The 26,605-nt window shown below is 44.3% G+C and overlaps 1 protein-coding gene across 1 annotated transcript in view; it reads right to left on the bottom strand.

The window, feature by feature from the left end:
- Window positions 1-26,372, bottom strand: part of LOC308466276 (guanine nucleotide exchange factor C9orf72 homolog) — a 115,052-nt gene extending 88,680 nt beyond the window's left edge. Inside the window, exon 1 of the mRNA XM_080987036.1 lies at window positions 26,149-26,372. Within this exon, the coding sequence (XP_080843162.1) occupies window positions 26,149-26,249 (101 nt within the window). The 5' untranslated portion in view covers window positions 26,250-26,372. The remainder of the gene's footprint in view (window positions 1-26,148) is intronic.
- Window positions 26,373-26,605: the final 233 nt, after the last annotated feature.

Below are 26,605 nucleotides of genomic sequence, written 5' to 3'. Positions count from 1 at the left end.
GTCCCTGGCGGTCTAAGCCTCCTACCTTAACCACTCACCAAGGGCGATTGCGCAGCACAGTCCAAACAAATCAAGCTCAAGCACAGGGAATCAGTCCAGGTCCAGAGGTAATCCAAAGACAAGCTGAGTAAGGTCAATACCGCAGGAAGTCCAAACATAGTACCATAAGGCAGGGAGATGAGGTTCAGGAGAGCTGTGATGTTTCCAGCAACTGGAAGGTGCAACAGAGAGGCCTTATACATTCTGGCCTCCCAAGTTCAGCTGCTGGGGATGGTGTTGCTTCAGAAATTGCTTGCTCTCAAGTGGCACGACAACTCAGGGTCCATAGATGCATACTGTTTTGACACCCTTTGGCTTGGACCTGGAAGTTTCTGGTGCTGCAGTACGCATGGGCTGAAAGGAGTAGCTTCTCCTCTGAGAGCACCAAGGCTTCTTCAGGAGATCTCCTGGAGGAGGGTCACTCAATGGGATTCTCATTGCTGCTTCCAGGGGACCTTGCCTGCTGCCCTGGGTCTTTGACCTGTGGGGGGTCTGGTTCATCCTCTGAAGATTCTGTCTTCAGTTCAGAGCTTGGCAAGACAGTGGTCATAGACAGAAGCACAGAATCAGAAAGTACAGCCTGACACTGGATCTCTACATTGGACCCGGGTGGGGGTGGGGGTGGGGAGGCTATCATTTACCAAACAAGCATTCCATAGTATGGCAGTGAGTTAAAATGAGTTAAAATGAAAGCCCCACTTTCACAGTGTCTTCTGACATAGCCTGCCAATTTTTGAAATACTAACCATGAAACATATATTTCCCCAGGACATCTATGCTTCACAGTAAGTATTTCAAAAAAATCCTGGAAGGCCATGCTAGTAGATTCCCGTGAGACTGGTGTACTCATGGAAGTGGCTGTAACAGAAGCCTGAGGTTTGAAGAAGCGAACTTTATTCAGTCTACTGCAGAACTGTGCTAAAAATGTTTCTTCTGGAGAAGTCAAGCTCATCAATAAAACAATGGCACTAGCTAGCTACCTGCAAACAGCCTGAGTTTTGAAATGACACATTAGAACCAGCTACCAGACAACTACTTTGGGGCTTCCTTGGCATTCCTTGACGCAGAGTATCTCAGCTTAAAACATGGCCCCAGGAGCTCCTGGAATCTGCAAGTGGCTGCCCCATGTGGTGAACCACTGAACTGCAGCTCGAAGCTTTTGCAGTGAAGAGCCTTCAGGCCCTGGGGTGATTCCGCTGACCCATGTTGGACATTAGAGCCTTCTGGACAGGAAGGAGTAGGATAAGGATTTTTTTGTTTTAGCTGAGTCTTGCTTAAACAATGTAGTCTTTATGTATCCTTGGTCCGTCTTACTAATTTGCCCTCCAGTTGGGACCTGTTTTATGGTCCCGACTCTGGCTTGCCCCATGTTGAGGTCGGTGATCCCCCCCCCCCATATTTTTTTAAAAATGCTCATTACCAGAAGTAAAGTATTTACAACAATGAAATCTTACAAATACATATTTTTTAAAAATAAATAAAAATAAACCTGCATTACAGAAAAGTAAAAGTGAAACAGATTCAGAACTCCTATAACATAATATTGCAGTCTCCAGCCAGTGAGTGGGAAAAATATTATTCAAGGAAGGTCAATTGAAACAAAAATCCTGGAATGTACCACCTCTACTGGGAGAGAGTCAACTCTTAATGAATAATCAGGGTTGTATTTGGTATAGGTTCTAGCTGCAGTAAACTCACTGAAATTAATAGAGATGGCTAGCTGAGGGCCATTCATTTCAATCTAAGTAAACCTTAGCTGAATGCAACCCACCGTGTTGAAGCACAATGTTTAATTGTGGGAGCCTGCATCTTTTCCTGTCTTGGGCACCAGATAACTTTGCTACTACTTAGCACCCTAGTGAGCAAAGGTTTGAACTAGGCACTTCTGAGCTCATGCTCGTAATTACACAACACCCGTTTCACAGCAATCACTGCAGACGAAAAAGCTCACCAGGGAAGGAGCAAGCTACATAGAATATCACCTGTGCACACCTCCACAAAAGCACCATTTCCTTAATTTTGAATGCTGATCTCTTGTGATCATTCACTGCACCTAATTGGCTTCTTAATTGCCTCTCTTTAAAACCCGATACTTCGTAGGCTCCAGCTAGTGTGGAACAATCTCCCAACCAAATGCATTTGCCTATGCACAATCGTTTATGGAGATCCCAGTAATGGAGTCACTGAGACCATTTCCATCAAGGACTAACAAAGCAATGCACTGGACGGCTCATTGCCCAAAGCATTTCTCAGGCTTAAAGGAGGCCACTTTGTGATTCGCATTAGAAAAGAAGCTTCATCAAATTAAGCCAGTGGGGCGAAGTCATGAATACTCCTTGAAGGAGACCAGTCCCCCCACCCCCTTGACAAGAACAGACTGCATCCAGGGCAACGATTCTACCTTGACATTCAAGAGGCAATACTGGCTGACAGTAGTTTTATGACAGCTACACGCAGATGCTGGTAACGTTACAGGCAGGTATCATGCTTTATCAAAGATATCCAAGTAGGTTACTTAATCAGCCACGTTCCAGAGCCGGTCCACTCATGACACAGGGCGAGGCAGCTGCCTCAGGCGGTAGGTTCCATTGTTGTGGCTGATCAAAGGATTGGCTTGCTGTGAGCTGCTCTCACAGGCTGTTCTCCCACTGCCTACGGCCACTCATGGAACTGGCGCCGCAGTTGGAGGGGCTGTTGTGGCGGCGGCTGTTCCTTTGGCCGAGCCACTGCTGGCACTATTAGCTTACTCTCTGGGTTGTTTTTTTTAATAAGAGGTGCAGTCTGAACAGAGCACACCTACTGTGGGTGGCGCTGTGGTCTAAACCACTGAGCCTCTTGGGCTTGCCAATCAGAAGGTCGGCGGTTTGAATCCCCATGACGGGGTGAGCTCCCATTGCTCTGTCCCCGCTCCTGCCCACCTAGCAGTTCAAAAGCAAAGCCAGTGCAAGTAGATAAATAGGTACCTCTGTGGCGGGAAGGTAAACAGCATTTCCGTTCACTCTTGTTTCTGTCAAGGTGTTCTGTTGCACCATGTTGGCCACATGACCCTGAAAGCTGTCTGTGGACAAACACTGGCTCCCTTGGCCTGAAAGCGAGATGAGCACCACAACCCCATAGTCGCCTTAAGCATCCAGGGGTCCTTTACCTACCTTTTGGGGGGTTTTTTGCTTATAAGAGTTAGAGAAAGCTCATGTGGAGCTTGTGTGTTCTCATGGTTTCCTGTTGCTGTAAGACAGGAAGATAATCTGGGGAAGGCAGAGTGAGGACTGGGAGAAAGAGGACTAGGTGTGCATGGGGAGGGGAGAGCATTGTTTAGGTGAATAACTTGGGCCATCCCTAGCTTAGCTGCATAAGTGACGTCACACAGTTCTGAGCTGCTGGTCTTTCCCTGTTTGGCACAAAAAAGCAGCAAGAGGGAAGGGAGAAAGAGCATGAAAAAGCATGCACCTAAATTTTCGCTCAGTGTTTTCCCCAGCTGCTCCTCCTACCACCCTTGGCCACGCCAGCCCCCAGCAACACCCCAACACAAGCACCAGGGAGAGCAGCACGCTGCAATATCTGAATTCAGATCACAGCCGTGCAGCTTAACATGACAAGCAGCTCACTCAACACCCCTCCCTTCACATCTTGATCTTTCTGGTCTCTCTTCTCTCCTTCTCTTTCATCCAGGGAGAAGCTAAAACCATCCGTAGGATTGCAAACATAGCTGATCTTCTGACTGGTGTGGGTGGGGGTTGAGAGAGATCAGCCTCTCTTATGCAAAACATTAAGGAAAATAATTTCACTTGTCATGCAAGGCTATAGAAATAGTTCAGGCTTTATGTTAAAAGGCTTCTTTTGTATATGGTGAGGTAACCAGCAACACAAATACAGCCTTGGCAAGTGTGTCCCTGTGCCTATGTCCAACAGCATCTCTCCCCCGCCCCCCACAAAGTGGGACTCCTCTATTTTCTCCCCTGTCTCTGGCTCTGAAATGCATGTTTACTAACCGTTCTTCTTAAAGGTAAGTTACAGAGACCCTCATCACAGGGGGCATAACCTCTCCAACATCTGACAAAAATAGGTGGGCCAGATATCAAGGGATCCTCAGGCATGGAATTGGGCTCTAAAGAACTAAAATGTCCCCATTAATCTTGGTTCTTTTGACCCCCCCCCCCAAAGTCTATTTCAGACCCGGTTGCTGATGTTTGGATCACAAGAAGTTTCAGTCCCTCCTTCTATGCACCCATAGGCACCAAACACTCTTCTCACCCAAAACAAGCCAACCTGGCCTATCACCAAGATCCTCTGTGCCCTCTGTACTTATGTCAGCTCGCATGGTGGAATCCATAATGAGTAAAAGGAGAGGGATAGCTCTTTCCCTCTTTCCTACGGCACCGCCTCTCCCAGTATGCCCCACGGAGGACCTTAAGGTCCATAAATAGCAACATCCTAGAGGTCCCGGGCCCTAAGGAAGTTAGATTAGCCTCAACCAGAGCCAGGGCCTTTTCAACACTGGCCCCAGCCTGGTGGAACGATCTGTCTCATGAGACCAGGGCCCTGCGGGATCTGATTTCTTTCTGCAGGGCCTGTAAGAAAGAGTTGTTCTGCCTGGCCTTTGGCTTAGAATCAATTTGACCCCCTCCCCCTCTTTCTTTCTTTTTTGCTTTCTCCTCCTGTGATGAGGCTGCGTTTTAATGTTTTAATGTATTTTAATCTTGTTTTTTAAGTTGTATTTCAATCAACTTGTTTTAATTATTGGTTGTTGGCAGGGGAGGGTGAGGTATAAATAACATTATTATTATTATTATTATTATTATTATTATTATTATTATTATTTCCCACTCCCTTTGCTAATGTCTGGTGTGCTGATATGGCTGTATGCCAGGTGCAAGAAGCACTTGGTAATGTAGTTTTCCAGCAGTTGCTAACATGGCTTCATAGCACTGGAAAAGGCACATTTTTCAGCATGCCTTGCATTTGACATACCAGAGAATCTCTGGCATGGGGAGGGGGGGGGAGAGAATGCTGGAGCAGCAAAAAGAAAAGAAAAGGCAATGCGGGGCTTGGCAGGTTGGGAGGAGAGAATGCTTGACTTCTTCCCCAGTACAGATTTTAATCCAAGATGGAGAAGATTTTTTCCGGCAAGTACTTATTATTTCATATTTAGGGGAGAATTTCTTTAGGGAATTTAGGGGAGATTTGTTTAGTTGGGGGAAAATCCGGGCTGGATCTAAACACATCAAAGAAGCGTTTCAGTTAAATGCATTGTAAACTTTGTATGAGAACTCGGGTTGGCAAAAACAGAACACAGCGTCATCTGGTGTCATAGTGTTATAATGCATATACAACACTTATAAAGCACTTTTTCTTTGCCAGTGTAGCTGAGTCCCCAGTCCTTCTATGGACCGATGTAAGCGCTAGACTAGAAAGGGGAAGGAAGTTTCAGGAAGAGGTACAGTCATAACTCGGGTTGTGAATGCCGTGGGTTACGTGTTTTCAGGTTACAGACCGCCCGAACCTGGGAGTACCGGAACGGGTTACTTCCGGGTTTCGGCACATGCGCAGAAGCGCTAAATCACACTTTGCACATGCGCAGAAGCACTGAATTGCATCACGTGCATGCACAGACATGGCGTTGCGGGTTGCAAATGTGTCTCCTGCATGGATCATGTTCGCAACTCGAGGTTCCACTGTAAATTAGTCCTGTGTCCTTCTTTCCCTTTGAGGCATCAGATCAAGGCCTGCATTTTAAAATGAGCTTAAAAAGTATATTTGCAAATGTTTGTATCTTTCATGCCAGGCATAAAGCAGCTGGCTAAGTACTTTGGCAGTTGTTTATCTCCTTGAACAGGGCCCCTCTGATTTATAGCAGTACCTCAAAGTTGTAAAAGGGAATTACAGGCTGGGAGCAAAGGTCATACTGACCATACAAATTACAGAATACAATCAAGCTGCAAAAACACTAATTAAGAGTTGGTAAATAGTAAAATTTATTGTTTAACAAAAAATAATACCAGGTGCCTCCTATTAGACTCAGCCATATTTTCATAAGGTTAAAGGGCAAGAGCTAATAGGAACAGCAGCTGGCTGGGAAAGGGAGTTGTAAACTGAAGAGGCTTCTCTCTGAAGCTGTTTCCTTTTTACTTTGAAACTGTTCCTTTTCTTCTAAAAATCTATCTATGTTATGTATGAAATATATTGGCTTAAATGTAATTATGCAAAGGATTTAGAAAGTAAGAAATGTTAGATTCTTATGTTAGATTCTTATTCCATTGATGGTGTGTGAGAAGGTGAACCCAAGATCTCTGTTACCATGAGCCATCTGTTTTAGCCATCTGTTTTGGAGTGAAGGGGCAATAGGGTAATAGGGGAAAAAGGTTATCTGGTAATTAAGGTGCCTGGTCGAGGCAAATATAAGATATATGGCTACTTGTCTGCCATTTATGGATAGAAGGAAATATAGCTCTTTGTCTCCCATAAAAGGTAATAGGAAATGGGTGTATCTTTTATGATTGGTTCTAGCAAACAGCCAATAGGAATTTCAACCAGGCTGATTGGACAGAGGCAGCCAAAGGAGGAGCAAGGGGGCTGGGCTGAGGAAATATAAGTGCTGGCCATCAGGGCTGGAGTGGGCAGAGCTTTGGTAACCATATACCACTGTGTCTCTCATTTATTTGTCTGACAAATAAATTATTATTTTAATTTCTCTATTGCTGCGTTGAATATTTCATTCCAGCTAAGCGTAACCACAAGCAGGGTGCTACACCTTCATTTTGACAGCTTTGAGCAAGCATAAAAATGTGGCTGACATACTAGTTTAGTGAAGAAGAAGAAGAAGAAGAAGAAGAAGAAGAAGAACCAAACAAATTATAAGCTATTGTAAGCCTTGCCAATACAATGCTGGCACAATATTTATCCTGCCTGTCACAGATGACAGATTTCAGACTACTGCCTCTTCGTGGGTCTCTCAGAAAGAAAGAAAGAATCCCTCTCTGATGAGCAGATTTCCATTCTTGCACAAACAGAGCAATTAACAAGCACAGGTGAGTTGGTGGCATTACCAGATGATAAGGTTCTCTTTCCTGCCTACATAATTATGCATATGTGTGCGTGCGTGCGTGCACGTTCCTATACATCTCTCTGCAATATCTCTCCTTGGCTCTTGCCCAGCGTTCCCCAGGAAGAAAATATTTTGTATACAACATAATACTTTAATGAAGCTTTGGTTAAAGACATGCTAGATCTGCTTATAGCTCCAAACAGGTGTAACGTAAGCAGGTGCAGCTCTTTGGAATGCCTGTACGCTAGAGATTATGTAAATTGCTCACCAGCCTAGGGACATCTCCCTTTCAGCTTTAACTGTAGGTTTCAAACTCTGTTTAGGAAACATGTTGCGTATCATTAGAGGTTTCAGTGGAGATAGACAGAGGATGGGAATGGAGGGAAGATGCATTATTTAAAGATAGATCAAATACGTTACGGTTGGGAGACGGAATACTGTATTGGCCCAGTACCTGAAAGTTAGCCACGCTCGAGTTCCACAAAAACAAAATTAACGATGATGAAAAGAAAGAAAAGAAACTGAAATTAATGGGACTGAAGTTCATCTTGGCTAAGTTATAATATTCAGCACATTTTTCTCCGGATGAATGGGGGTTGCCTTGTCCCTGTTTCCAAAATACGGGCATCCAAATTGGTACAGCATGCAATTTTTATTCTTGTTTTCATTAAAAAATGTTTAAATATAAATACACAAATCCAACAGGTATGCACACAACTCCACTGTGCTCGAGGCTTCTGTATGTGATTGATTTGGGCTAGGAGGTTGCTGGAGGGAGCACCTGAACCAAATACGACTTTTCCTATAACCTGACGCATATTCTGTATGTGGAATTTGTGACTGAAGAGCCAAACGGCTTCAATTGTACCCCAACCTGCAGATTCATTTATTTTAATATCTTTATTTATTTGTTCCATTCATTATTTAAAGGCATTTCCAAACAACTTAATATGACAAAAGTATTTCAGCAGTGTACACTATGTACAATATGAAAAGAATATCCATTAAAACAAAAGTACAGCCTGAGATCGATAAAGCAATATAAAAGCATGAAAGCCAATGAAACAGACCAAGGGGATTCATACACATAAATTAGGCTCTAACCTTATTAGAGGCAGGTGGAACAAGCCCTTGCTTGATGGCCAGCAGAGAAACCCATTCCCCTCACAGTTTTTCCTCTTGCCTTAGAATGGACAGTCGGATCCTGGATCATGGCAACCCTTAGCAACTTGTGCCTCTGAACATACAGTATGCACAATAAGAGCCCTTCTGAATCAGACTGAAGGCTCATCTGGTTCGACGTCCTGTTCCCACAGTGACCAGTCAAGTGCCTTTCGGAAGCCGGCAAGCAGGACCCGTGTTCAAAAAGCGCTCTTCCCACTTGCAATCCCCAGCAAGTTGTGTTTAGAAGAACACTGCTCCTACAGGGGAGGCAGTGCATAATCCCTGTGGCTAGCGGATGTTCATAGCCTTGTCCCCGTGAACCACGCAGAGAGCTTTCTCGGTAGCAGCGCCCACCCTGTGGAGCGCCCTCCCAGCAGATGTCAAGGAAATAAACAACTCTCTGACTTTTAGAAGACCTCTGAAGGCAACCCTGTTTAGTGAAGTTTTTAATGTTTGATGTTTTATCGTGTTTTTAATGTTCTGTGGGGAGCAACTCAGAGTGGCTGGGGAAACCCAGCCAGGTGGGTGGAGTATGTATGTATGTATGTATATAAAAGGTAAAGGTAAAGGGACCCCTGACCATTAAGTCCCACCGTGGACGACTCTGGGGTTGCGGCGCTCATCTCGAGGAAGCCGGCGTACAACTTCCAGGTCATGTGGTCAGCATGACTAAGCCGCTTCTGGCAAACCAGAGCAGCGCAGGGAAACGCCGTTTACCTTCCCACCGGAGCGGTACCTATTTATCTACTTGCACTTTTTGGTGTGCTTTCGAACTGCTAGGTTGGCAGGAGCAGGGACTGAGCAATGGGAGCTCACCCCGTCGTGGGGATTCGAACCGCCAACCTTCTGATCAGCAAGCCCTAGGCTTTGTGGTTTAACCCACAGCGCCACCCGCATCCCATGTATGTATGTATGTATGTATGTATAAATAAATAAATAAATAAATAAATACCCTCTTTTAAAGCAACCCAGGCTGGTGGCCATCACTGCTTCTTGTGGTACTGAATGCCATAGTTCAACTGTGCACAGTACGAAGAAGCAAATTATTCCATCTTGTCTGGATCTTTTTGTCCTGAACCCTGCAACATTCAGCATCACTGGAAGGCCTCGAGTTCTAGTTTTGTGAGAGGGATAAAACCATCTCCCTTGTCCAATCCAATTTCTCCACACCATGCGAGGGAAGGAGTGGATTTTCCTCTTTTCTCTTTCCAGCCTTGCGCTGTTATTTCACTGCGATTCATTTCATTCTCAGTTCTAACAAGCGACCTATCTCTCCCTTTTCTAGCGATCTGCAGATCAAATGCACAACTGAAAGCAGGCAGGTGCATACAGAGGTCACCTAGTTCCTCCTGAAAACCTACTAATGAACTACAAGCCATGCCTGACAGCGTCCCTAATCAAGAAGGCACTTAAAAGCGCCATTTCATATCTGGCTGAAATTTAAGTACGTGCACTTAAAATTCTTCCCCAAAGTGAGGCCTGTCTTGATGTAAAATTGGCTAAGAGGGCTATTACTATTCTATTATGTCCCAGCCACAGCATCTGACAAGAACTGTAACTGCAAAGGTTTGCAATGCTAACAAGGATGATAAAAGAATAGTTATGTGTCAGGGAAGAAAACCCCTATAATGGAATCCTGTAATACCACCAAGTTTCTTTCTCAGGGACTGAGTGTTGTTTTCTTGCAGCTACATAACCTTGCATGCAGGGTATGGCGACTGTAGCCCGTTTTCCTTTACAATTATCGTTCCTTGCAGCTCAAGACGGACACAATGCAAAGGCCTGATTTGCAATTAATCTCACAGCTAGCGTAAAGGCCTCAAGTTAATTTTGTATGTATAACCACGGAGCCTGATGAAACCACATTTAAACTCGGCTACATTCTACACTAGATTAAACAACAGTGCTGTACTCTTGGTTCAGTGAATTGTACAAGAAATAAGAAGGAACAGGGGACTATTCCTGGAATCTCACAGCTCTGCAGCATTCAGTCGACAAATGGTCTTCTTGTGTTGCAAGGCCATAGAGGCAAATGTTCATACCAGTTATGCTGTTAAAAGAGGTGAAAAGCATTCCCACAGGCTAGAGAACTAGGTGGAAATTCTACCCTGATTGGGTAGTTTCATTCAGCTGTGTTTGAGTAGGAGTCCTTCGCTGTGTTCACAGAACAGTGGCCAGGGGGAGGGACTGGCTCTGCAATGCAAGTTCAGCACCCTTAGGTTATATTTTCTGTGAGAACTCCCACAGATCTCTCATGACACAAAGCAGGAATAAAGTGTTGCAGCAGCAACAATACTGCTCCAACCAGGAGTAGCTCATGCCAGCATCATTCCATATTTAGTGTCACTTCTGAATAGCATAACTTGCAGAATCGTGGAAAACGGAAAGTTCTCTTCATTTTTTCAGCCAAATTTCCAGAACCCAGACGGCAACGTTTTGCTGCCAGAGGTGAAGGAGAAAATTCTGCCCCTCCCTGTTCTACATTCAGAAATTGACTGGGCTGGCAGATGAATCTTAACTCAACACTGGCAATGGGGCAGCATTCTTCTCCACACCTGAGGGCAAAAGGCTACCTTAGGACATGCCAAGTTGCACATGGCTCTGCCCCCCAACACCTCACTGCCACTGCCAGGCTGCATCTGCTGTCTGAAGCAACCACATCACTTTGCCTAATCTGAGCCCAATAAAAAAAGGTAAAAGGTAAAGGGACCCCTGACCATTAGGTCCAGTCGTGGCTGACTCTAGGGTTGCGGTGCTCATTTCACTTTACTGGCCGAGGGAGCTGGGTCATGTGGCCAGCATGACTAAGCCGCTTCTGGCGAACCAGAACAGCACACAGAAATGCCGTTTACCTTCCCACTGGAGCGGTACCTATTTATCTACTTGCACTTTGACGTGCTTTCAAACTGCTAGGTTGGCAGGAGCAGGGACCGAACAATGGGAGCTCACCCCGTTGTGGGGATTCAAACCGCCGACCTTCTGATCGGCAAGTCCTAGGCTGAGGGGAAATTCCTTGCAGGCTGAAGAGTCAGAAACTGCATAGTTCTATACAGTGCTTTTACCCCTGGGGGTATGCAGGGGTACGCATAACCCTAAGCATTTTGTGAATCTAAGTTTGGCCTCATTGAGGGGCAGTATTTCAATATGAGTAGGAAAATGAGAGTACCCCCCAAAATTTTATTTTAAAGAAAAGAAAGCACTGGTTCTATAAATAGGGTAGGCACATGGAGAAGAGGGCAGGACCCCTTTCCCTTCAGCAGCCATGTACACTTGCTGACATTTCTCTTTCACACAACAATTAAATGCACAAGAGGCTACCAAAATGTGAAATGATTCCAAAAGGAATCTTTTCACTTTAAATTGTGGCATGCACTTGAATTTTGAGGGGCTAGATAAAAGGTCCCTGAGGTATTTGTGGCAGAGCCACATTTCCCAGAACATGGTCCCATTCATTAACCTGGCTATGCTTCTTCTCTGTAATACCAAATAGTTATAATATTTTAAAGGTCTGTAGCTTGCACAATGCATAAGAAGATGCAAATGCTACCTCTGTGCTATATAGCTCCACTATAGCTATTACTCCACTGTGAAATGCCATTCAAGGATGCATATCATCTTAATGGTGCCACTCCAGGAATATTACGCTCATATTGGGCATTACTGTTGCCTACAAGGAGCCCACACATTCAAAACAATCAGCTGAGCAGCCATTTCAGCTTTAATTGATATTTCCCTATACCAAACAGTTGCCCTTGAAGCGAGATATAATCCTTGGCATCTCCATCCATTTTAAAACAACCTCTTACGACATTCCTACCTATCTATGGCTGCCTACTGACTCAGAGTGCAACCATCTTTTAAAAATATTATTAGTAGGCTGTCTGCCTCACCGCAGAGGATGAAATCATTCACTAAACAGAAAGACGCTAAAGCAATCTGCACAATAATTTGCTAGATGTCCATAAGCAAAAATTATGAACAAAGGCTGGAATTCAACATTGCACTATTGCAATTGTTCCAGCAGCACAATGAACTCCCCCCCCCACATGCCGGTCTGGGGACTCTCCTGATCCCCCCATAAAGCTGATTGGAAGGGCAGATTGGGGGAGGAGAGAATAGCCCTGTTGTGCTAGAGGAACTCATTGTGCTAGCTCCTGCTAGCACAACTGTTTAGTTGAATCTGGCCCAAGGAATTTTACTTGGTAACTTTGGGGTGAAACACTGGGTGCTTGGAAATTGTGCATTGTATCCAATTGTGTTCATTGCAGTGATGAGGCTCTTTGATCCTGTAGAGGATTCTGCAAGTGGAATGGGAAGTACAAGTAAGGCAAGTTTTGGTTATTTTCCCTCCTCCTCAAAGCCCCTGTAAAATCTGCCCAAGAGTTGTTGGAACGCCATGGGATCTGCTGTGGAAGGTTGCCGGGAGGAAGTTCTGCTAACATAAATCTCTCCTGGATCAAATAGCTTTCCATTAGTGTGAGGGTCACCACTGGATACAAGCCTAGGATTTAAAACAGTAGCTGAATCCAGAACAGGCAAGAGCATACTAATTTGCTATCAGGCCTCCTGAGGTCTCCATCTCAATAAGGGAGGATTCCACAATTACCTTCAGTAGTTACCCTTAGTAACTGTCACTTTTGATTAAAACTATGTTACTGTGTTTGGTCAGGACACATTTTGCAGACCATTTCCCCATCTTCAGAGGAAAAGGTCCTTCTGGATCATGAACAATTGGGGAAAAGTTAGCTCAAATGTGCTACTGGAACCATTTCTCATTGCAACTCGGGCTCTGTTTTTTGCTGTCTGTGTTGCTGGCTGGCTTGGAAACTAGCACATTTTTCAAGCACTCAGGAACACCATGTGAGTAACTTTAAAGAGTTTACTTGAGGTAGCAGAGTGCTCTTGTCAGGTCCACAGAAGAGCTAGAGAGAAGGTATCAGAACATACTGAAAAATAATGACAAAATGGCAGTTTAATAGTTAGTGGTGAAGGATGTTGTCCCAGAGATGGGAGGCAGAAAGGGGAGAAGTGATGCTGTGGCAAATATGTACAATGGATGCCTTCTGATTCTGAGAAGTGGAGAAGAGGAGTAGAGAACTATAGGTAACAAAGAATCCCGGTCTGCTGCCAAAGCTGTATCTGCATATCAACTTTCCTTTTTTATCTCCATAATATCTAGTTCAGGCATAGGCAGACTACAGCCCTACAGATGTTTGGGACTACAATTCCCATCACCCCTGACCACTGGTCCTGTTAGCTAGGGTTGATGGGAATTGTTGTCCCAAACATCTGAAGGGCTGGAGTTTGCCTATGCCTGATCTAGTTCAACAGACTCAATGTCTTGATGTAGTTATGAAATGCATTTCCTTGCCAGCAATGGCGCAGAGTTGGCTTTGTCATCTGGGTATCTCCTGATGCTTTTGGGACACATTCAGGATGGCCAATGACCAGCGATGATGGGGGTTATAGTACAAAACACCTAGAAGGTGCCAGTTTGGGAAAGACCTGTGTAAGGTGAGACTGGTATATGGTCTAGTTCATTGTACTTTCTTTTTTAATCAAAACAACAACAGCACAGGGCTTCTGCTCAAAATGGTAGACCTGTTTCACATTCCCACCACAACAGCTGATGTCTGTAACAGAGAATAAAAGTACAATGATCTATAAAGAAATATATTGAACAATAAGGCAGTTGAGTTGTGTTTTTTGGTTCTGCCCTCAGCCATTCAGTTAATCCAATTAGAGTTGTGTTGCTCAGAAGGGATTGACGGTTTGAGCCAGCTTTTTCAAGAGCTGGGACCATGAACAGCAACAGGTCAGCTGCAGAGACCGAAACAGCAAGTTGTTTTAGCAGCCATTCCTTTGTGCTTGCTCTACATGGTTGCTAAGAGGAGCTGACCTATCAGCAATTTGCCTTCCATTCATGAAAGTCAAGGAGTGTGCCGTAAAATGAGCCAGAGTTTCTGCCAGAGACAATACTCGATTTGCACTGAGCTAATTGAGCAGCTTTACACTTTTCAGATGAGAACTGTGACTCTAATACTCAGTTGCACCTGGAACAATTTTCTCTTTCTGACCAGACTACATTAAGTGCTTTTGTTTGCAGCAGAGTTAGTGCTGGGGTCCGCCATTATGCTTCTGTCCTTTTTGATTGGCAGACCAAGAGGTAGTCACAGCAGCAATTATCACGAAGCAATGTCTAGAGGTGATTCATTAGAAGCAAGAATAGGATGCTTGTACATAGGAACAGGAAGCTTATACAGAATCAGACCACTTTTTCATCTAGCTGAGTGCTGTCCACACTGACTGGGAGTAGTTCTCTGATAGTGGTCTTGCCCAACCAGGTGTTGAAATGGAGCCAGAGAAGGGCTGGATAGGGGCTAATAAACTGAGGCTGAATCCTGATAAGATTCAGGGGGGCTGGGGGCCCATGGCCCTGGCTGCATTTTTGAGATGGGGCATGACCAGGAGCACCCACACAGACTCATTCAACTTGAATAAGGGAAGGATCAGATAATCGAATTGTCAGGGAGCCACTGGTCAAAAGTTCAATGTATCTCAATTTGGGAAAGGTCTGCCCAAAACACAGCTCATCTAGGTGATAGCAGAACAGTATGGCAACAAGCAGGCTATAAGAGATACACTAAATGAAACCATTGCCCAGCAGTGACATACACGCTGAAGCACACAGCTCTGAGCATTTCATTGTTTGATAGTAGACATTCCAGGCAACTTTTGATGCTATACCTACTGTACCTCCACGTCCAGGGGATAAAAATAACATCTGCCTTTTCTGACCTCAGCACACATTAGGTGGTGTGGGGATTCTGTCAGCTAAACCCTAATCCAATCCAAACTTTCACATAAATCCGTCATCGACTTTATTGATAAGTAGTTGAACTTTGCTGTTCAAGTTAACTGTATAATAGATTGAGTCTGACTGAGATAAAAGAGGTGAAAAGACAATGCAAGGTCAAGCGATCCAGGCTGCAATTTAAGACTGGCAGAGAACAAGTCCAGAGGCAGGCTCCTCTTCTTCTAAGAACTCTTCTAATCAGGATTAGATATTCTACACAGGCACAACCAATCAATGCATAATAATAGATATTAAGGCTTGATCAGTTGCTAACAACAGATCAACAATGGCAAAATTAAAGCAGTTCTGAATACAGAGATTAGAGGGCTATAGCCAAATAACACAGTGCCACTTGTAGAAAACAATGGAGAAAATGATGATATTAGTGTTGCTGTGATTTGTGAGGAAAGTGTTCTTCACCACTCAAAAAAATAAATAAATTTAAATGGTAGAAGCAAATACAGCTGCCCATAATAGTTCCAACTTAGGTCTTGCTGCGTGTAAAAATGTTGCTGTTGTTATTTTAGTTTTTATTAAATATGTCTCTGCCAATACATATAAGAAACACAGTTCATAACTATTATCCTCAGTGGCTTACAACTGTCCTGTTGTTATTATTTTCCTATTGCAAGAGGGTGAAGCTGAAAAGAGAGCAGTTTTGCAACAACCCTTCAATGCAGTTCATTGTTATTACGCACTCTGCAGTAACTGTAACAATGCACTGTTGTCGTTTTTAATACAACAACCAGGGTTGGCAAAGGCTGCAGTGAAAGTTATTCCTTCTCTTGGCCATCTCCTCATCGCACAGCAAATTCCAACATTCTGAAAGTGGCTGTTCTGGATTTACTGGATAAACTACCCAGTTCCCACAAACAAAAGACAGTAAAGGCAATTCTAGTTAAAATTGCCAACTCCATTGCCCCCTCCCAGACCAAACGCAGTGCTCCATTAACCTTCATGCAGACAAGGACTTCTGGGTTGGCGCCTCTGGCAATGGCGGATTTCCTCCGATCGGGAGGAATCTGCTCCGTGGAAAAAAGGGTCTGAACTGCCACGGCGAGAAGACAAAGTAAAGTACAGGTATAAATATGAAGAAGACCTGCGGAAGGGACATGGAAGAGATTTAAGAGCCTCGGATATAAGGTTACCAGGTTGATGAACTAGATGGATGGGATAGAAAGGACTGACAAAACCCGAGACCAGGAGGAAGAGACGTTGGATGAAGATTGGAAGAAAGTTTTAAAAAATTTATCTAGGAAAGTTTTGTAAAATTAATGAGTATTAGAAAAATGTTGGAACGAAATTATTTGGCTGTAGCAGAAATGTTAAAAAGAATTATGTAAGAATATGTTATGGTTATGAGAAATTGGTATAAATAAGATTTAAGCTTTAAGTTTTAGGGTTTTTTAAGGTAAGATAAGGTTAAAATAGATTAAGGTAATTTAATGACAGAATATTATGAAAGGTGGAAAGGATTTGCTGAGATAATTAATAACTAGAATACAAAAAAGGGAGGTGTGAGGAGGTCCATGAAACAAGTTAATGAAAGATAAAGATTTGGGAATATTGGATTTGTTTTTAAATTTTTTGTTTATTTTTGCTTTTCGCTTTTGATGTATTTGTGTGATTTGTTTTTTTCTTTGACTTTTGTTTTTATTGACTTGTATTGTTTAATTTCTCTTTTTGTCTACTTTTTTTCTTTGTTTCTTTGTAATCTTAAAATCCTCAATAATAATTATTATTTTTTTTAAAAAAAAACCTTCATGCAGACATATGATGCCGTGCACAACAGACAGTGGGCTGAGTCATGGTCAACATTCTGAAGTGAGCCAGGAGTTGGAAACCATGAGTTAGTCAGAACTGGTCAGAACTAATGAGCAAAGCAGGACCAACCATGGGACAGGATTGAGGGACAAGCCAGGAGCCAGGACCAAGGAGTTAGTCAGGACTGGAGGACAAACCATGAAGCAGAACTGAAGAACAAGAAAGGAGTCAGGACTGAAGAGCAAGTGAGGATCGCAGGGCAAACTAGGATGCAGAACCAAAGGCCACCCCAGAATAAAAGGGCACACCAGAACTACCAGGAACAGCTTGTTTCCTCAGGTAAGACCTGGCTTTAAAAAGGAAGCCTTTCATATTTTCTCTACCCAGAATGATTGGGTCGTCACTGAGAAGGCTACTGCCTGTACCTCTGTGTCTCTCCACATGGGACAGCCACATATAGATTCCAGCAGCTTCTAACAAACTGGAAATTGTAGCAATCGGGTGTGTAACAATGCCTCTTCTTTTCCCATGTCTAACCAGGTAAAAGAGAACAAATTGACCTACTTGACCTGCACAGGGATTCCATAATAATACAAATAAGGTCTTTACACAACTGTGCCCCAGTAAGGAGAGCACTCCAAGTGGTTATAACTTCATATACCATAGGAGCCCAAAAAATTGAACAACTTTTGCTTTAAAAAACAACAAGAATCACATACAAAATTGAAAGCCCACAACTAAATCTATGAGGATCTATTTCAAACAGTAAGTTTCAGCTGCCATAAGATGCGTTAGACCTAGCTCAGCCTAGTTTGATTTCCACTGATAAGTAGCATGCGGATACAGTAAGCGATGATGACTGATTGCTTACATATGGGAAACGGGAATCTTCCATCTGCTATCCTGTGACAGATGCAATTCTTCCTACATGGGAAGTATAACATCAAATGGTCCCTCAAGGAGTTTTAAGTGAACAGAATTGGCAGTGGGGAGAGAATCGATTCTTTGAGTTTGCTTCAAGTTCCTTCTGTCCTCGTCAGAGTTTCCAGAATTATGAGACAGAATAGTGAAGATTCCAAGAAGGGCTGAGGCCAGACTGGTAGGCTGGTAAGTACTATAGGTAAAGGTAAAGTGACCCCTGACCATTAGGTCCAGTTGTGACCGACTCTGGGGTTGCGCGCTCATCTCGCTCTATAGGCCGAGGGAACTGGCGTTTGTCCGCAGACAGTTTCCGGGTCATGTGGGCAGCATGACTAAGCTGCTTCTGGCAAACCAGAGCAGTGCACGGAAATGCCGTTTACCTTCCCGCCAGAGCGGTACCTATTTATCTACTTGCACTTGGACGTGCTTTTGAACTGCTAGGTTGGCAGGAGCAGGGACCGAACAATGGGAGCTCACCCCTTCGCGGGGATTCGAACCGCCGACCTTCTGATCAGCAAGTCCTAGGCTCTGTGGTTTAACCCACAGCGCCATCCGCGTCCTGGTAAGTACTATACAACAGCGCCACCCACGTCCCGGTAAGTACTATACAACAGTGCAAAAAACTATCACAAGTGACATGTGAGGACCCGTTAAACATCACCCATCACTGCAAACTTCTTTTCTGGTAGAACCTAACCCTCTCTGAAATGCTGGATAGCCATTGTAAATCTTTGTAGAGAATACTGAGCTAGATGGAGCAATGACCTGACTCAGCATAAGCCAGTTTTTATGTCCCTCCAACTAATGACTAATAAGTCATTTTATTAATAGCCAATGACCAGCATCAAAACAAAAAAACACCAATTACTGTACAAAATTTAAAAGCTCAAAGCAAAATAAAATAATGTAAAATCACATATACATGAAAAGTTCTGGGTGGTCATTTATCTGTCAGAAAGGAAATCCTTCTAGCAATGTCATTGGTCGATATATTATACAGTGGTACCTCGGGTTAAGAACGTAATTCATTCTGGAGGTCCGTTCTTAACCTGAAACTGTTGAATAAGTATTATCCTTCCTTCACTCACGCTAGTAAATGATGTAGCAGAGCAGATTCACCTCAATAATGCTGGAAGCTAGTTTGCAGATTCATTTGAATCTCTTAGTTAAGATTATTTCCTGGTGTCCTCTTTAATCCCTCCTAAAAGAATAAAGACACAAGAGTAACAAAAAGTTTACTCACATTTCAGTTCACGATTTGAACCCTGAAAGGCAGGCTTTTCTTAGTAGTTACACAATAAACTGTGAGTTCATCTCATATGGAGACTGAACTCATGTGTTGCATGGCAGCAAAAGATAGAACAAGACAATAGAAAGACAAACTTCAAGAGACTGAGAAAATGGCTGCATGGCTTGGCTCTTTTATGGAAAAATTTCTAGGGAAATAAGGAATGTTGCATTAGACTGTACCAATGGATTACATCCCACAAATCTTGGGTGCTAAATCATTGTTTGTTGTCTTTTAATTAATTTACTATGGCATAAGTTTTCATTTACGTGTGTGCAATTTTTTGTGCAGATTTAAAAAACAAAAAAGAATTTGCGTAGACAGGCGGAGTCCCCAGGTCCCGAGTGGCCCCCCCGTCATGTGGAATAATGACTCAAGACAACGTGCTATGGGATTAAATTGGCCACAACTTTATTAAATTTCAAATGTGGGTAGAACTTGGCTCAGGCATTGGGCGTTCTCCCTCCCCAGTCCCCAGCCGGGGACCTAGGGAGCATCAAGGTTATCCAGTGTTTGTGTGGGGGGGATGGGCCGGCTCTGGAGAACATATGTTCAAGCAGAGATAGCCGCCCCTGTTACGCCGCCGCTGCAGGGGAGAGCAATGACGACCTTTCGGCGTACGGTCAAAGCCTCCCTTCAGAAACCCCTTTAACGGGGAACCCTGGTATCGCCACTGCAAGAGGAAGATGGACAAAAGGATTCTGCCCAAGGCCTGATACCGCCAAAGTTGTGACATTTTGCTACGGGAAAGGCGAAACCTGCCAATGCAGGGAAATTCCTTTCCGGCCCTTTGACAGCAACCTTAACGTAGCAGCGCCCGCATACCTGTAAGAAAAGTTAACCTGCAAAACCTGTGAAGAAAAGTTAACCTGCAAAATAAGGCATTAACTGAGGGTGGGTAGGGTGGGAGAAGCTCTGGAGCCAAGTGAGGATTCCCAGGTAAGATCCTCCCTCTATTGTGTGGGCAGGTAATCCCTCCCCCACCTGGCCTGATCTCCTTGGCAACGCTTCCCCCAGGCGGGATTGGACAACTGACTGAGGTAGGCTGAGACCTCCAGGTATCCCACCTGAGGGAAGGCGAAGCCAAGCCTATGCTGATGGAGCCGCTCCAGATCCAGGGGCTACGCGCGTCCACGCAAAGGTCCCCCCCCCGTTTTATGCGGGGAGCGGTCATTTCAGATAAATTCTGAAACAGGATGGTGTGAATTTATGGGTAAAAACACTAGAAAGTTACACAGACCAGAAAACGTGACAGTAACACCAATCAGAAATAGAGAGATTTGCTCTTCCTTTCTTTGGACTTACAAAGCTCAATGAGCCCACCAACCACAGACATTGGTCTGCCAAGTATTTCAGAACCCCCCTCCTCAATGTTTGCCAGTCCAAGCTGGCAGCAAAATACAGGAAATGAAATTGATGGTGAGCTGCTGCCATACATGGTTTGTGGGTCTTTGGTTTGGTGAACCCTACCAGCTGGATTAAGTCTAAGTGCCATGTCTAGTGCATATTATTAAACATTTTGGCACTGGTTATCATTTTGTACTCGGTATGCATGCACAATTTGGAACAGCCGTTTAAGCTACCTGATCTCCACAAACTCTTCTACAAACAATGGCAGCATCTGATAAGTAACTAATCAAAATGTAAATGGCACAAACAGGAACAAGGTGCGATTACCACTCGATCCTAGATACTCTGCGGCTAGACATCCTCACAATATTATTAATCAGCCTAACTATGCTAAAGGAAGACCTTCATCTCTGTCATGCAGCCATTCCTGGGACAGATTGTAAGTGCCTTGTAGTTAACAGGCAATCACTCAGCCTGCCCTCGTTCATTAGCTCGGATGCCTGATGAATTACCAAGTGATTTAAGTGGTGAGAAACGCCATAGCTCACTGCTTAAACTTTCTCCTCTCTTAACTCCAGCAACTGTCTCTGAAAATGGCAGCCAGTGTATTGTATTAAATGTCTATCCCAGAACTACTTATGCAACAGTTCTCCCTCTCTTTGTCAACAGTAGGAATACAATACAGGTAGTAGGCGACAGAGTAGGGGGTCAAGTTGATTCTGGGCTGATTGTCACTGTCACATTTGTATTCATGTGCAGATACCCAAATACAAAAGAAGGACCTCTTGTCAAATCTGGAGAGCCCCTTTAAAACACTCAGAAATGGAAGTCCTATCCTTTCACATGTTTTCGACCTCCAGGTGCTGGGCTACAACTCCCACCATCCCTGACGATTGGCTGTGCTGGCTGGGGCTGATGGGATTTGAAGTCCAGCAACTTCTGGAAGGCATCAGGCTAGAGAAGGCTGTTGTTAAAAGACACATTCCAAACCAGTGCTGGCTCCATCAAACATTTAAAACTTCCTGATATAGGGCTGCCTTCAGATGTCTTCTAAAAGTTGTGTAGTTCTTTATCTCCTTGACATCTGATGGGAGGGCATTCCACAGGGCTGGCGCCACTACCGAGAAGGCCCTGTGCCTGGTTCCCTGTAGCTTCACTTCTTGCAGTGAGGGAACCTCCAGAAGACCCTCAGAGGTGGACCTCAATGTCTGGGCTGAACGATGGAAGTGTAGATGTTCCTTCAGGCAGTGCATTTTCCCCCCAGTGGGTACTGAAGGGTATGCAGGACCAGACCTCTTTTTGTTGTTGTTAAAAAGTGTGGCACTTACTATAACTTCATGGTGAGTAAAAGGTAAAGGGACCCCTGACCATTAGGTCCAGTCATGACCGACTCTGGGGTTGCGGTGCTCCTCTCGCTTTATTGGCTGAGGGAGCCGGCGTACAGCTTCCAGGTCATGTGGCCAGCATGACTAAGCCGCTTCTGGCAAACCAGAGCAGTGCACGAAAATGCCATTTACCTTCCCGCCAGAGCAGTAGCTCTACTTGCACTTTGACGTGCTTTCGAACTGCTAGGTTAGCAGGAGCAGGGACCGAGCAACGGGAGGTCACCCTGTCGTGGGGATTCGAACCGCCAACCTTCTGATCGGCAAGTCCTAGGGTCTGTGGTTTAACCCACAGCGCCACCCGGGTCCCATTGTCATGGTGAGTACCGGCACCTATATTTCTAGAAAAAAAGCACTGCCTTCAGGTATACAGGTCCAAGGCCATTTAGGGTTTTAAAGGTCAGCACCAACACTTGGAAGCCATCCGTAGACTCCTTTCTTTCTTACCACCACCATCAATTTGCTCTTCCTTTTCCTATGACCCAATCCCTATGTCCATCCAAAGTAGGAAGCAAGCACATGATCAGGCAGTGACTTGCTTTCTAACCTTCTTCCTGTGGGATGTTGAGAAAGAGACAGTGAAGGGTGTCAATGGGAAGGAGCAACAGCAATAGTACCAGGGGCGCTTGGTAGTTAGCAGTGACCCCACTGTTGAGGTAAGGACCTTGGCAGATGCATGACGGTGCCCATCCCTGGTGCTCGCCCTCTGCCAACAATAATACCTGTCCATGCCATTTAGATGTGAGAACATAAGCATGTTATTTGTTCGTTTTCTGTGTGCATATGCTTCCCCTAAACCACGTTCTCAGGCTTACAATCAGAATGAAAACAAATCTGAAAAAAACACATATAATGAAACAGATCAACAAGAAAATATATAAAGTAAGATAAAAATAATAATAGCAGAAGCCATTTAGAGCCGGAAGAGATTAACAAGCTTGGGAAAACTAAAAAGGCCTGGCACTGATCTCGATGGTGGTGTGGGAGCTGCTGTGGGGAGGTGCTGCATAACTGTAGTGTCACCACCCAAAAAAAGTTATCCCCCCCCACAGTAGCCATCTGCCACACCACCCACAGAAGGGATAAAATAAAAGCAGTTTTGATTTAAAAGCAAAAAGAAAACTACAGCGGGAAAGAGTTAAACCCCCACGTCCCCCACCAACACCTGTGATCTGATCAGATTCAAAGCCCGCTGTTCCTATTTAAATGAAAATGAAGAATATCGGAAGACTTAATCAGGATCTCCAGGGTACTGTGTAGTTTGTCCCTTAGATGTCTGTAAGCCAGAAGGTGGGATACATATTGCCTGGGGGATGAACTCTGGAGCTTAGATCATGGACGACACGCCACCAAGGTGTGGATTCCTTGTTTCTCTAAACCTTCAACTTAAGTACATGGGGAATAAAGTCTCCAGGCCAGTTGGATACAGTGGTACCTCTGGTTGCGAACGAGATCTGTTCTGGAAGCCCATTCGCAACATGAAAAGCTTGCAGCCTGAAGTACCGTATCTGTGCACGTGTGCTGCATGATTTGGTGCTTGTGCACATGTGCGAAGCGCAATTTAGTGCTACTGCGCATGCATGAGCACCGAAACCCGGAAGTAACCCTTTCTGGTACTTCCGGGTCGCCACGGGACGCAACCTGAAAAAACATAACACGAAGCAAACATAACATGAGGTATGACTGTACAGCAGTACCTTGGGTTACATACGCTTCAGATTACATACACTTCAGGTTACAGACTCCGCTAACCCAGCAATAATACCTCGGGTTAAGAACTGTGCTTCAGGATGAGAACAGAAATCGTGTGGCGGCGGCGCGGCAGCAGCAGGAGGCCCCATTAGCTAAAGTGGTGCTTCAGGTTAAGAACAGTTTCAGGTTAAGAACGGACCTCCGGAACGAATTAAGTACATAACCAGAGGTACCACTGTACTCCCTTTTGGAGAATGGGAGAGGAAAAAATGATTTGGATTTGGTTTGATATTCAGACAGTTGGACGTTTGCAAGTTTACTGAGCAAGTGGTGGGAGGTGCCAGCTGGGAAACCCCCAAGGAGCCCCCTGAGAAGACAGCTCAGAGCCAGGGACATTGATGAGTGGTCAGAAGGAGAAGAGGGAAGAACAGCAGACTGCAAGGAGGAAGGGTCACACACAAGGGAGGTAACAGGGTTTAGTGAGCAGGAACAGTCTGGAGCAGAGGACAGTTCAGACTCCAAGGCAGAGAAGGGGGTTGGAGAGGTGTAGGACCAAGAGGCAGAGAGGCAGGATGCTGCAGAGGCCAGGGAGTCTCGCCCTCTGGCTCTGCTCAGCTCCTTTCCCCCTTCATCTCCTAGGACATGCAGGGAAATGAAGCGGGCTGAATAGAATTCAGTTGTGTGCAGGCACAGTTTGAGACTGCCTGGAAAGGACCTGGAGGAAGAGTAGCATGAATGGGCACTGGGAAGGCAAGGACCTTCAGTCTTCTTGCACCTGCCTCATCAGGGCAAGACCTGTAGAGAGGGCTTGCTGGGATCACTAGGCCGGAGTGCTTCTGTTTCACTTTGAATAAAGAGTTAACTTTACTGACTTCTGGAGCTCTGCTGTTTTTAGTTGCTGACCGATGCCTGACCCAAAGCAAGGGAACATGCCACTTCTGAAAATTGTATTGACCCAGTACATTCTGAAGCAGGAGCAGAGAAATCTGTGGCCCAAGAAATGCTGCTGGACAATACCTCTAAGCATTCCTAACCATTGGCCATGTTGGCTGGGCCTGATGGAAGTTGGGACTCCAGCACCACAGACAGCTCCTTTGCGTGAAGCATTATACTGCTAGGAACAAACCGTTGTAGTAGTTAACTAGGTTTTATGTAAATGAAAGATTTTCTGGTAATTGCCTCTAAAGTGTCATTTTGTTGCTAAAATTTAGACTGCTTTCCTATTAAAAATACTGAAAGCGACGAGCAAATTAACAACAGAACATAAAAATAATTTAAAAGCAAGTGAAAAGAAATGGAGCAGGAAAAGATCAAAGAGTCTTTCTCAGAAGCCCATGTCAACACCTTGGGAAAGATCCAGCCAAAATTAAACATAGAATTGGAAGGGACCCTGAGTATCATCTAGTCTAACCCCCTGCAGTTGTCCCATACAAGGATCAAACCTGCAACCTTGGCATTATCAGCAGCATGCTCTAACCAATTGAGCTATCCATGCACAATAAAAGACAATTAAAAAGCCTGGGCGAATAAAAAGGTCATCGCCTGTAACGAAAGCATCAGTGCCTTCTGCTGAGAAACTTTCTTGAAGGGGGAAAGACTGCCTCATTCCATGTGATTCATGGAGAAAACTCTCAAAGCAATTTCCATATAGACATGGGTGTGATATTGCATGCCTCCCCCAAAGCGAATAGCCTTCAAAATAGTACAGTTTATCTAGATAGCTTTGCAACAGACAGATGTCTACAAAGAGCTAAGCATTATTCATTTAAACTATGCAGATTGAGGCTGTAACAATGTAATGGAAAGAAATAACTCAGAACACACCAAATTAAACTGTTCTTCAAGAATAATTTAAGCTTCCTGTAAATGCTAGCAGCCGTGCTTGCAATTCAAGGCGTGAATGAAGTCTAACATATAATTGCTTAGCACGTGAAAAATTGTACAGCTGATCAAATTCTTTAAACTATTCTCCATATTCTTTAATATAAAGGGCTCCCACCTTCACTTTTTGGATTTGTTAAGAAGCCACCTCCAACTAATCAAATAACTAATCTCCTGCCTAGAGAGAGGTGAATTTATGGTGCGACCATCCTGTTGCTTATTAGTGGATTTGCTTGCATAAAGGAGATGCTGAGAAATGGAACAGGACCGTCCCCAGAGCTCATTTTTGCTTGATGCTGGATTTGTTTATTTACTTACTTACAATAATGTATAGACAGTTAAAGCAAGGAGTTGCCATACGTTAAAAATAAGGCAAAATATCAAATATCAAATATGGTATCTGCAAATCTAAAGGGTTTGACGGTTACCTGAAGATGCAGCAGAGGACAATGGACATTAATGGGCTCCATTAATGGGCTCCACTGGGGATACTGATGGGCGTATGGTTCATACCTGTTCCCTGCTTCTCTCCTTGCAAGAAAGAGGTGTCCCTCTATATCCATTTGAGATTTTAATCAAGGTTAAGACAAGGAACCATGGTCAGTATTAACAACAGTTAAGTATCAGAGCAAGCATAGTGTTGCCTGATTGCCTAAAGTGAACATTATGTAGGCAGTGGGCCAGAGAGACTGCACTCTTCTTTTTTTAAAAAAACAAACAAACCTAAGCACAAGTCAAAAATGGCAATGGTTCTCCTGATGTGACTCACCTGATATTAGAGTCAATTACTGGCCCCAACCTGCTAGGAGAAGACCAATGAATTGGACTGACACTCTCAAAGTTGGTCAGATTCCACCCGTCAGTTAGCATTGCTTGTGTTCTCCAACTCTTTCATGCATCCTGGCAGGAAAGGGACCGCTGGCTTTCTAAATGCCTTGCTGAATGCTCAGATACACACAGTGAGTAGCTGTCCAATTGTAATCTTAAGCAGAGCAATGACTCTCCGACTAGTCTCCTCTACTTGAGGGAGAGAGAGGGACAAAAGAGAGGATTTTCCTTTCTAAAAAGAGATTCTATTAATAATTGAAGTGGGAGTGCAGCGGTTCGTGCAACAGCACCCCTTCTTCATTCTCTCAAGTATGTATTTAAAAGCTCTCTCTTCTGGTTCTCATTAATATCATTCAATCCCTCCACTAACTCCGAGGGGGAGAAAGGGCTGTCCTTCC

This window comes from Podarcis pityusensis (genome assembly GCF_964106645.2).
Source record: "Podarcis pityusensis genome assembly, chromosome: 17".
Taxonomy (NCBI): Eukaryota; Metazoa; Chordata; class Lepidosauria; order Squamata; family Lacertidae; genus Podarcis; species Podarcis pityusensis.
Note: the sequence above shows the minus strand (reverse complement) of the source record. Positions and strands in the feature narration are given on the sequence as shown.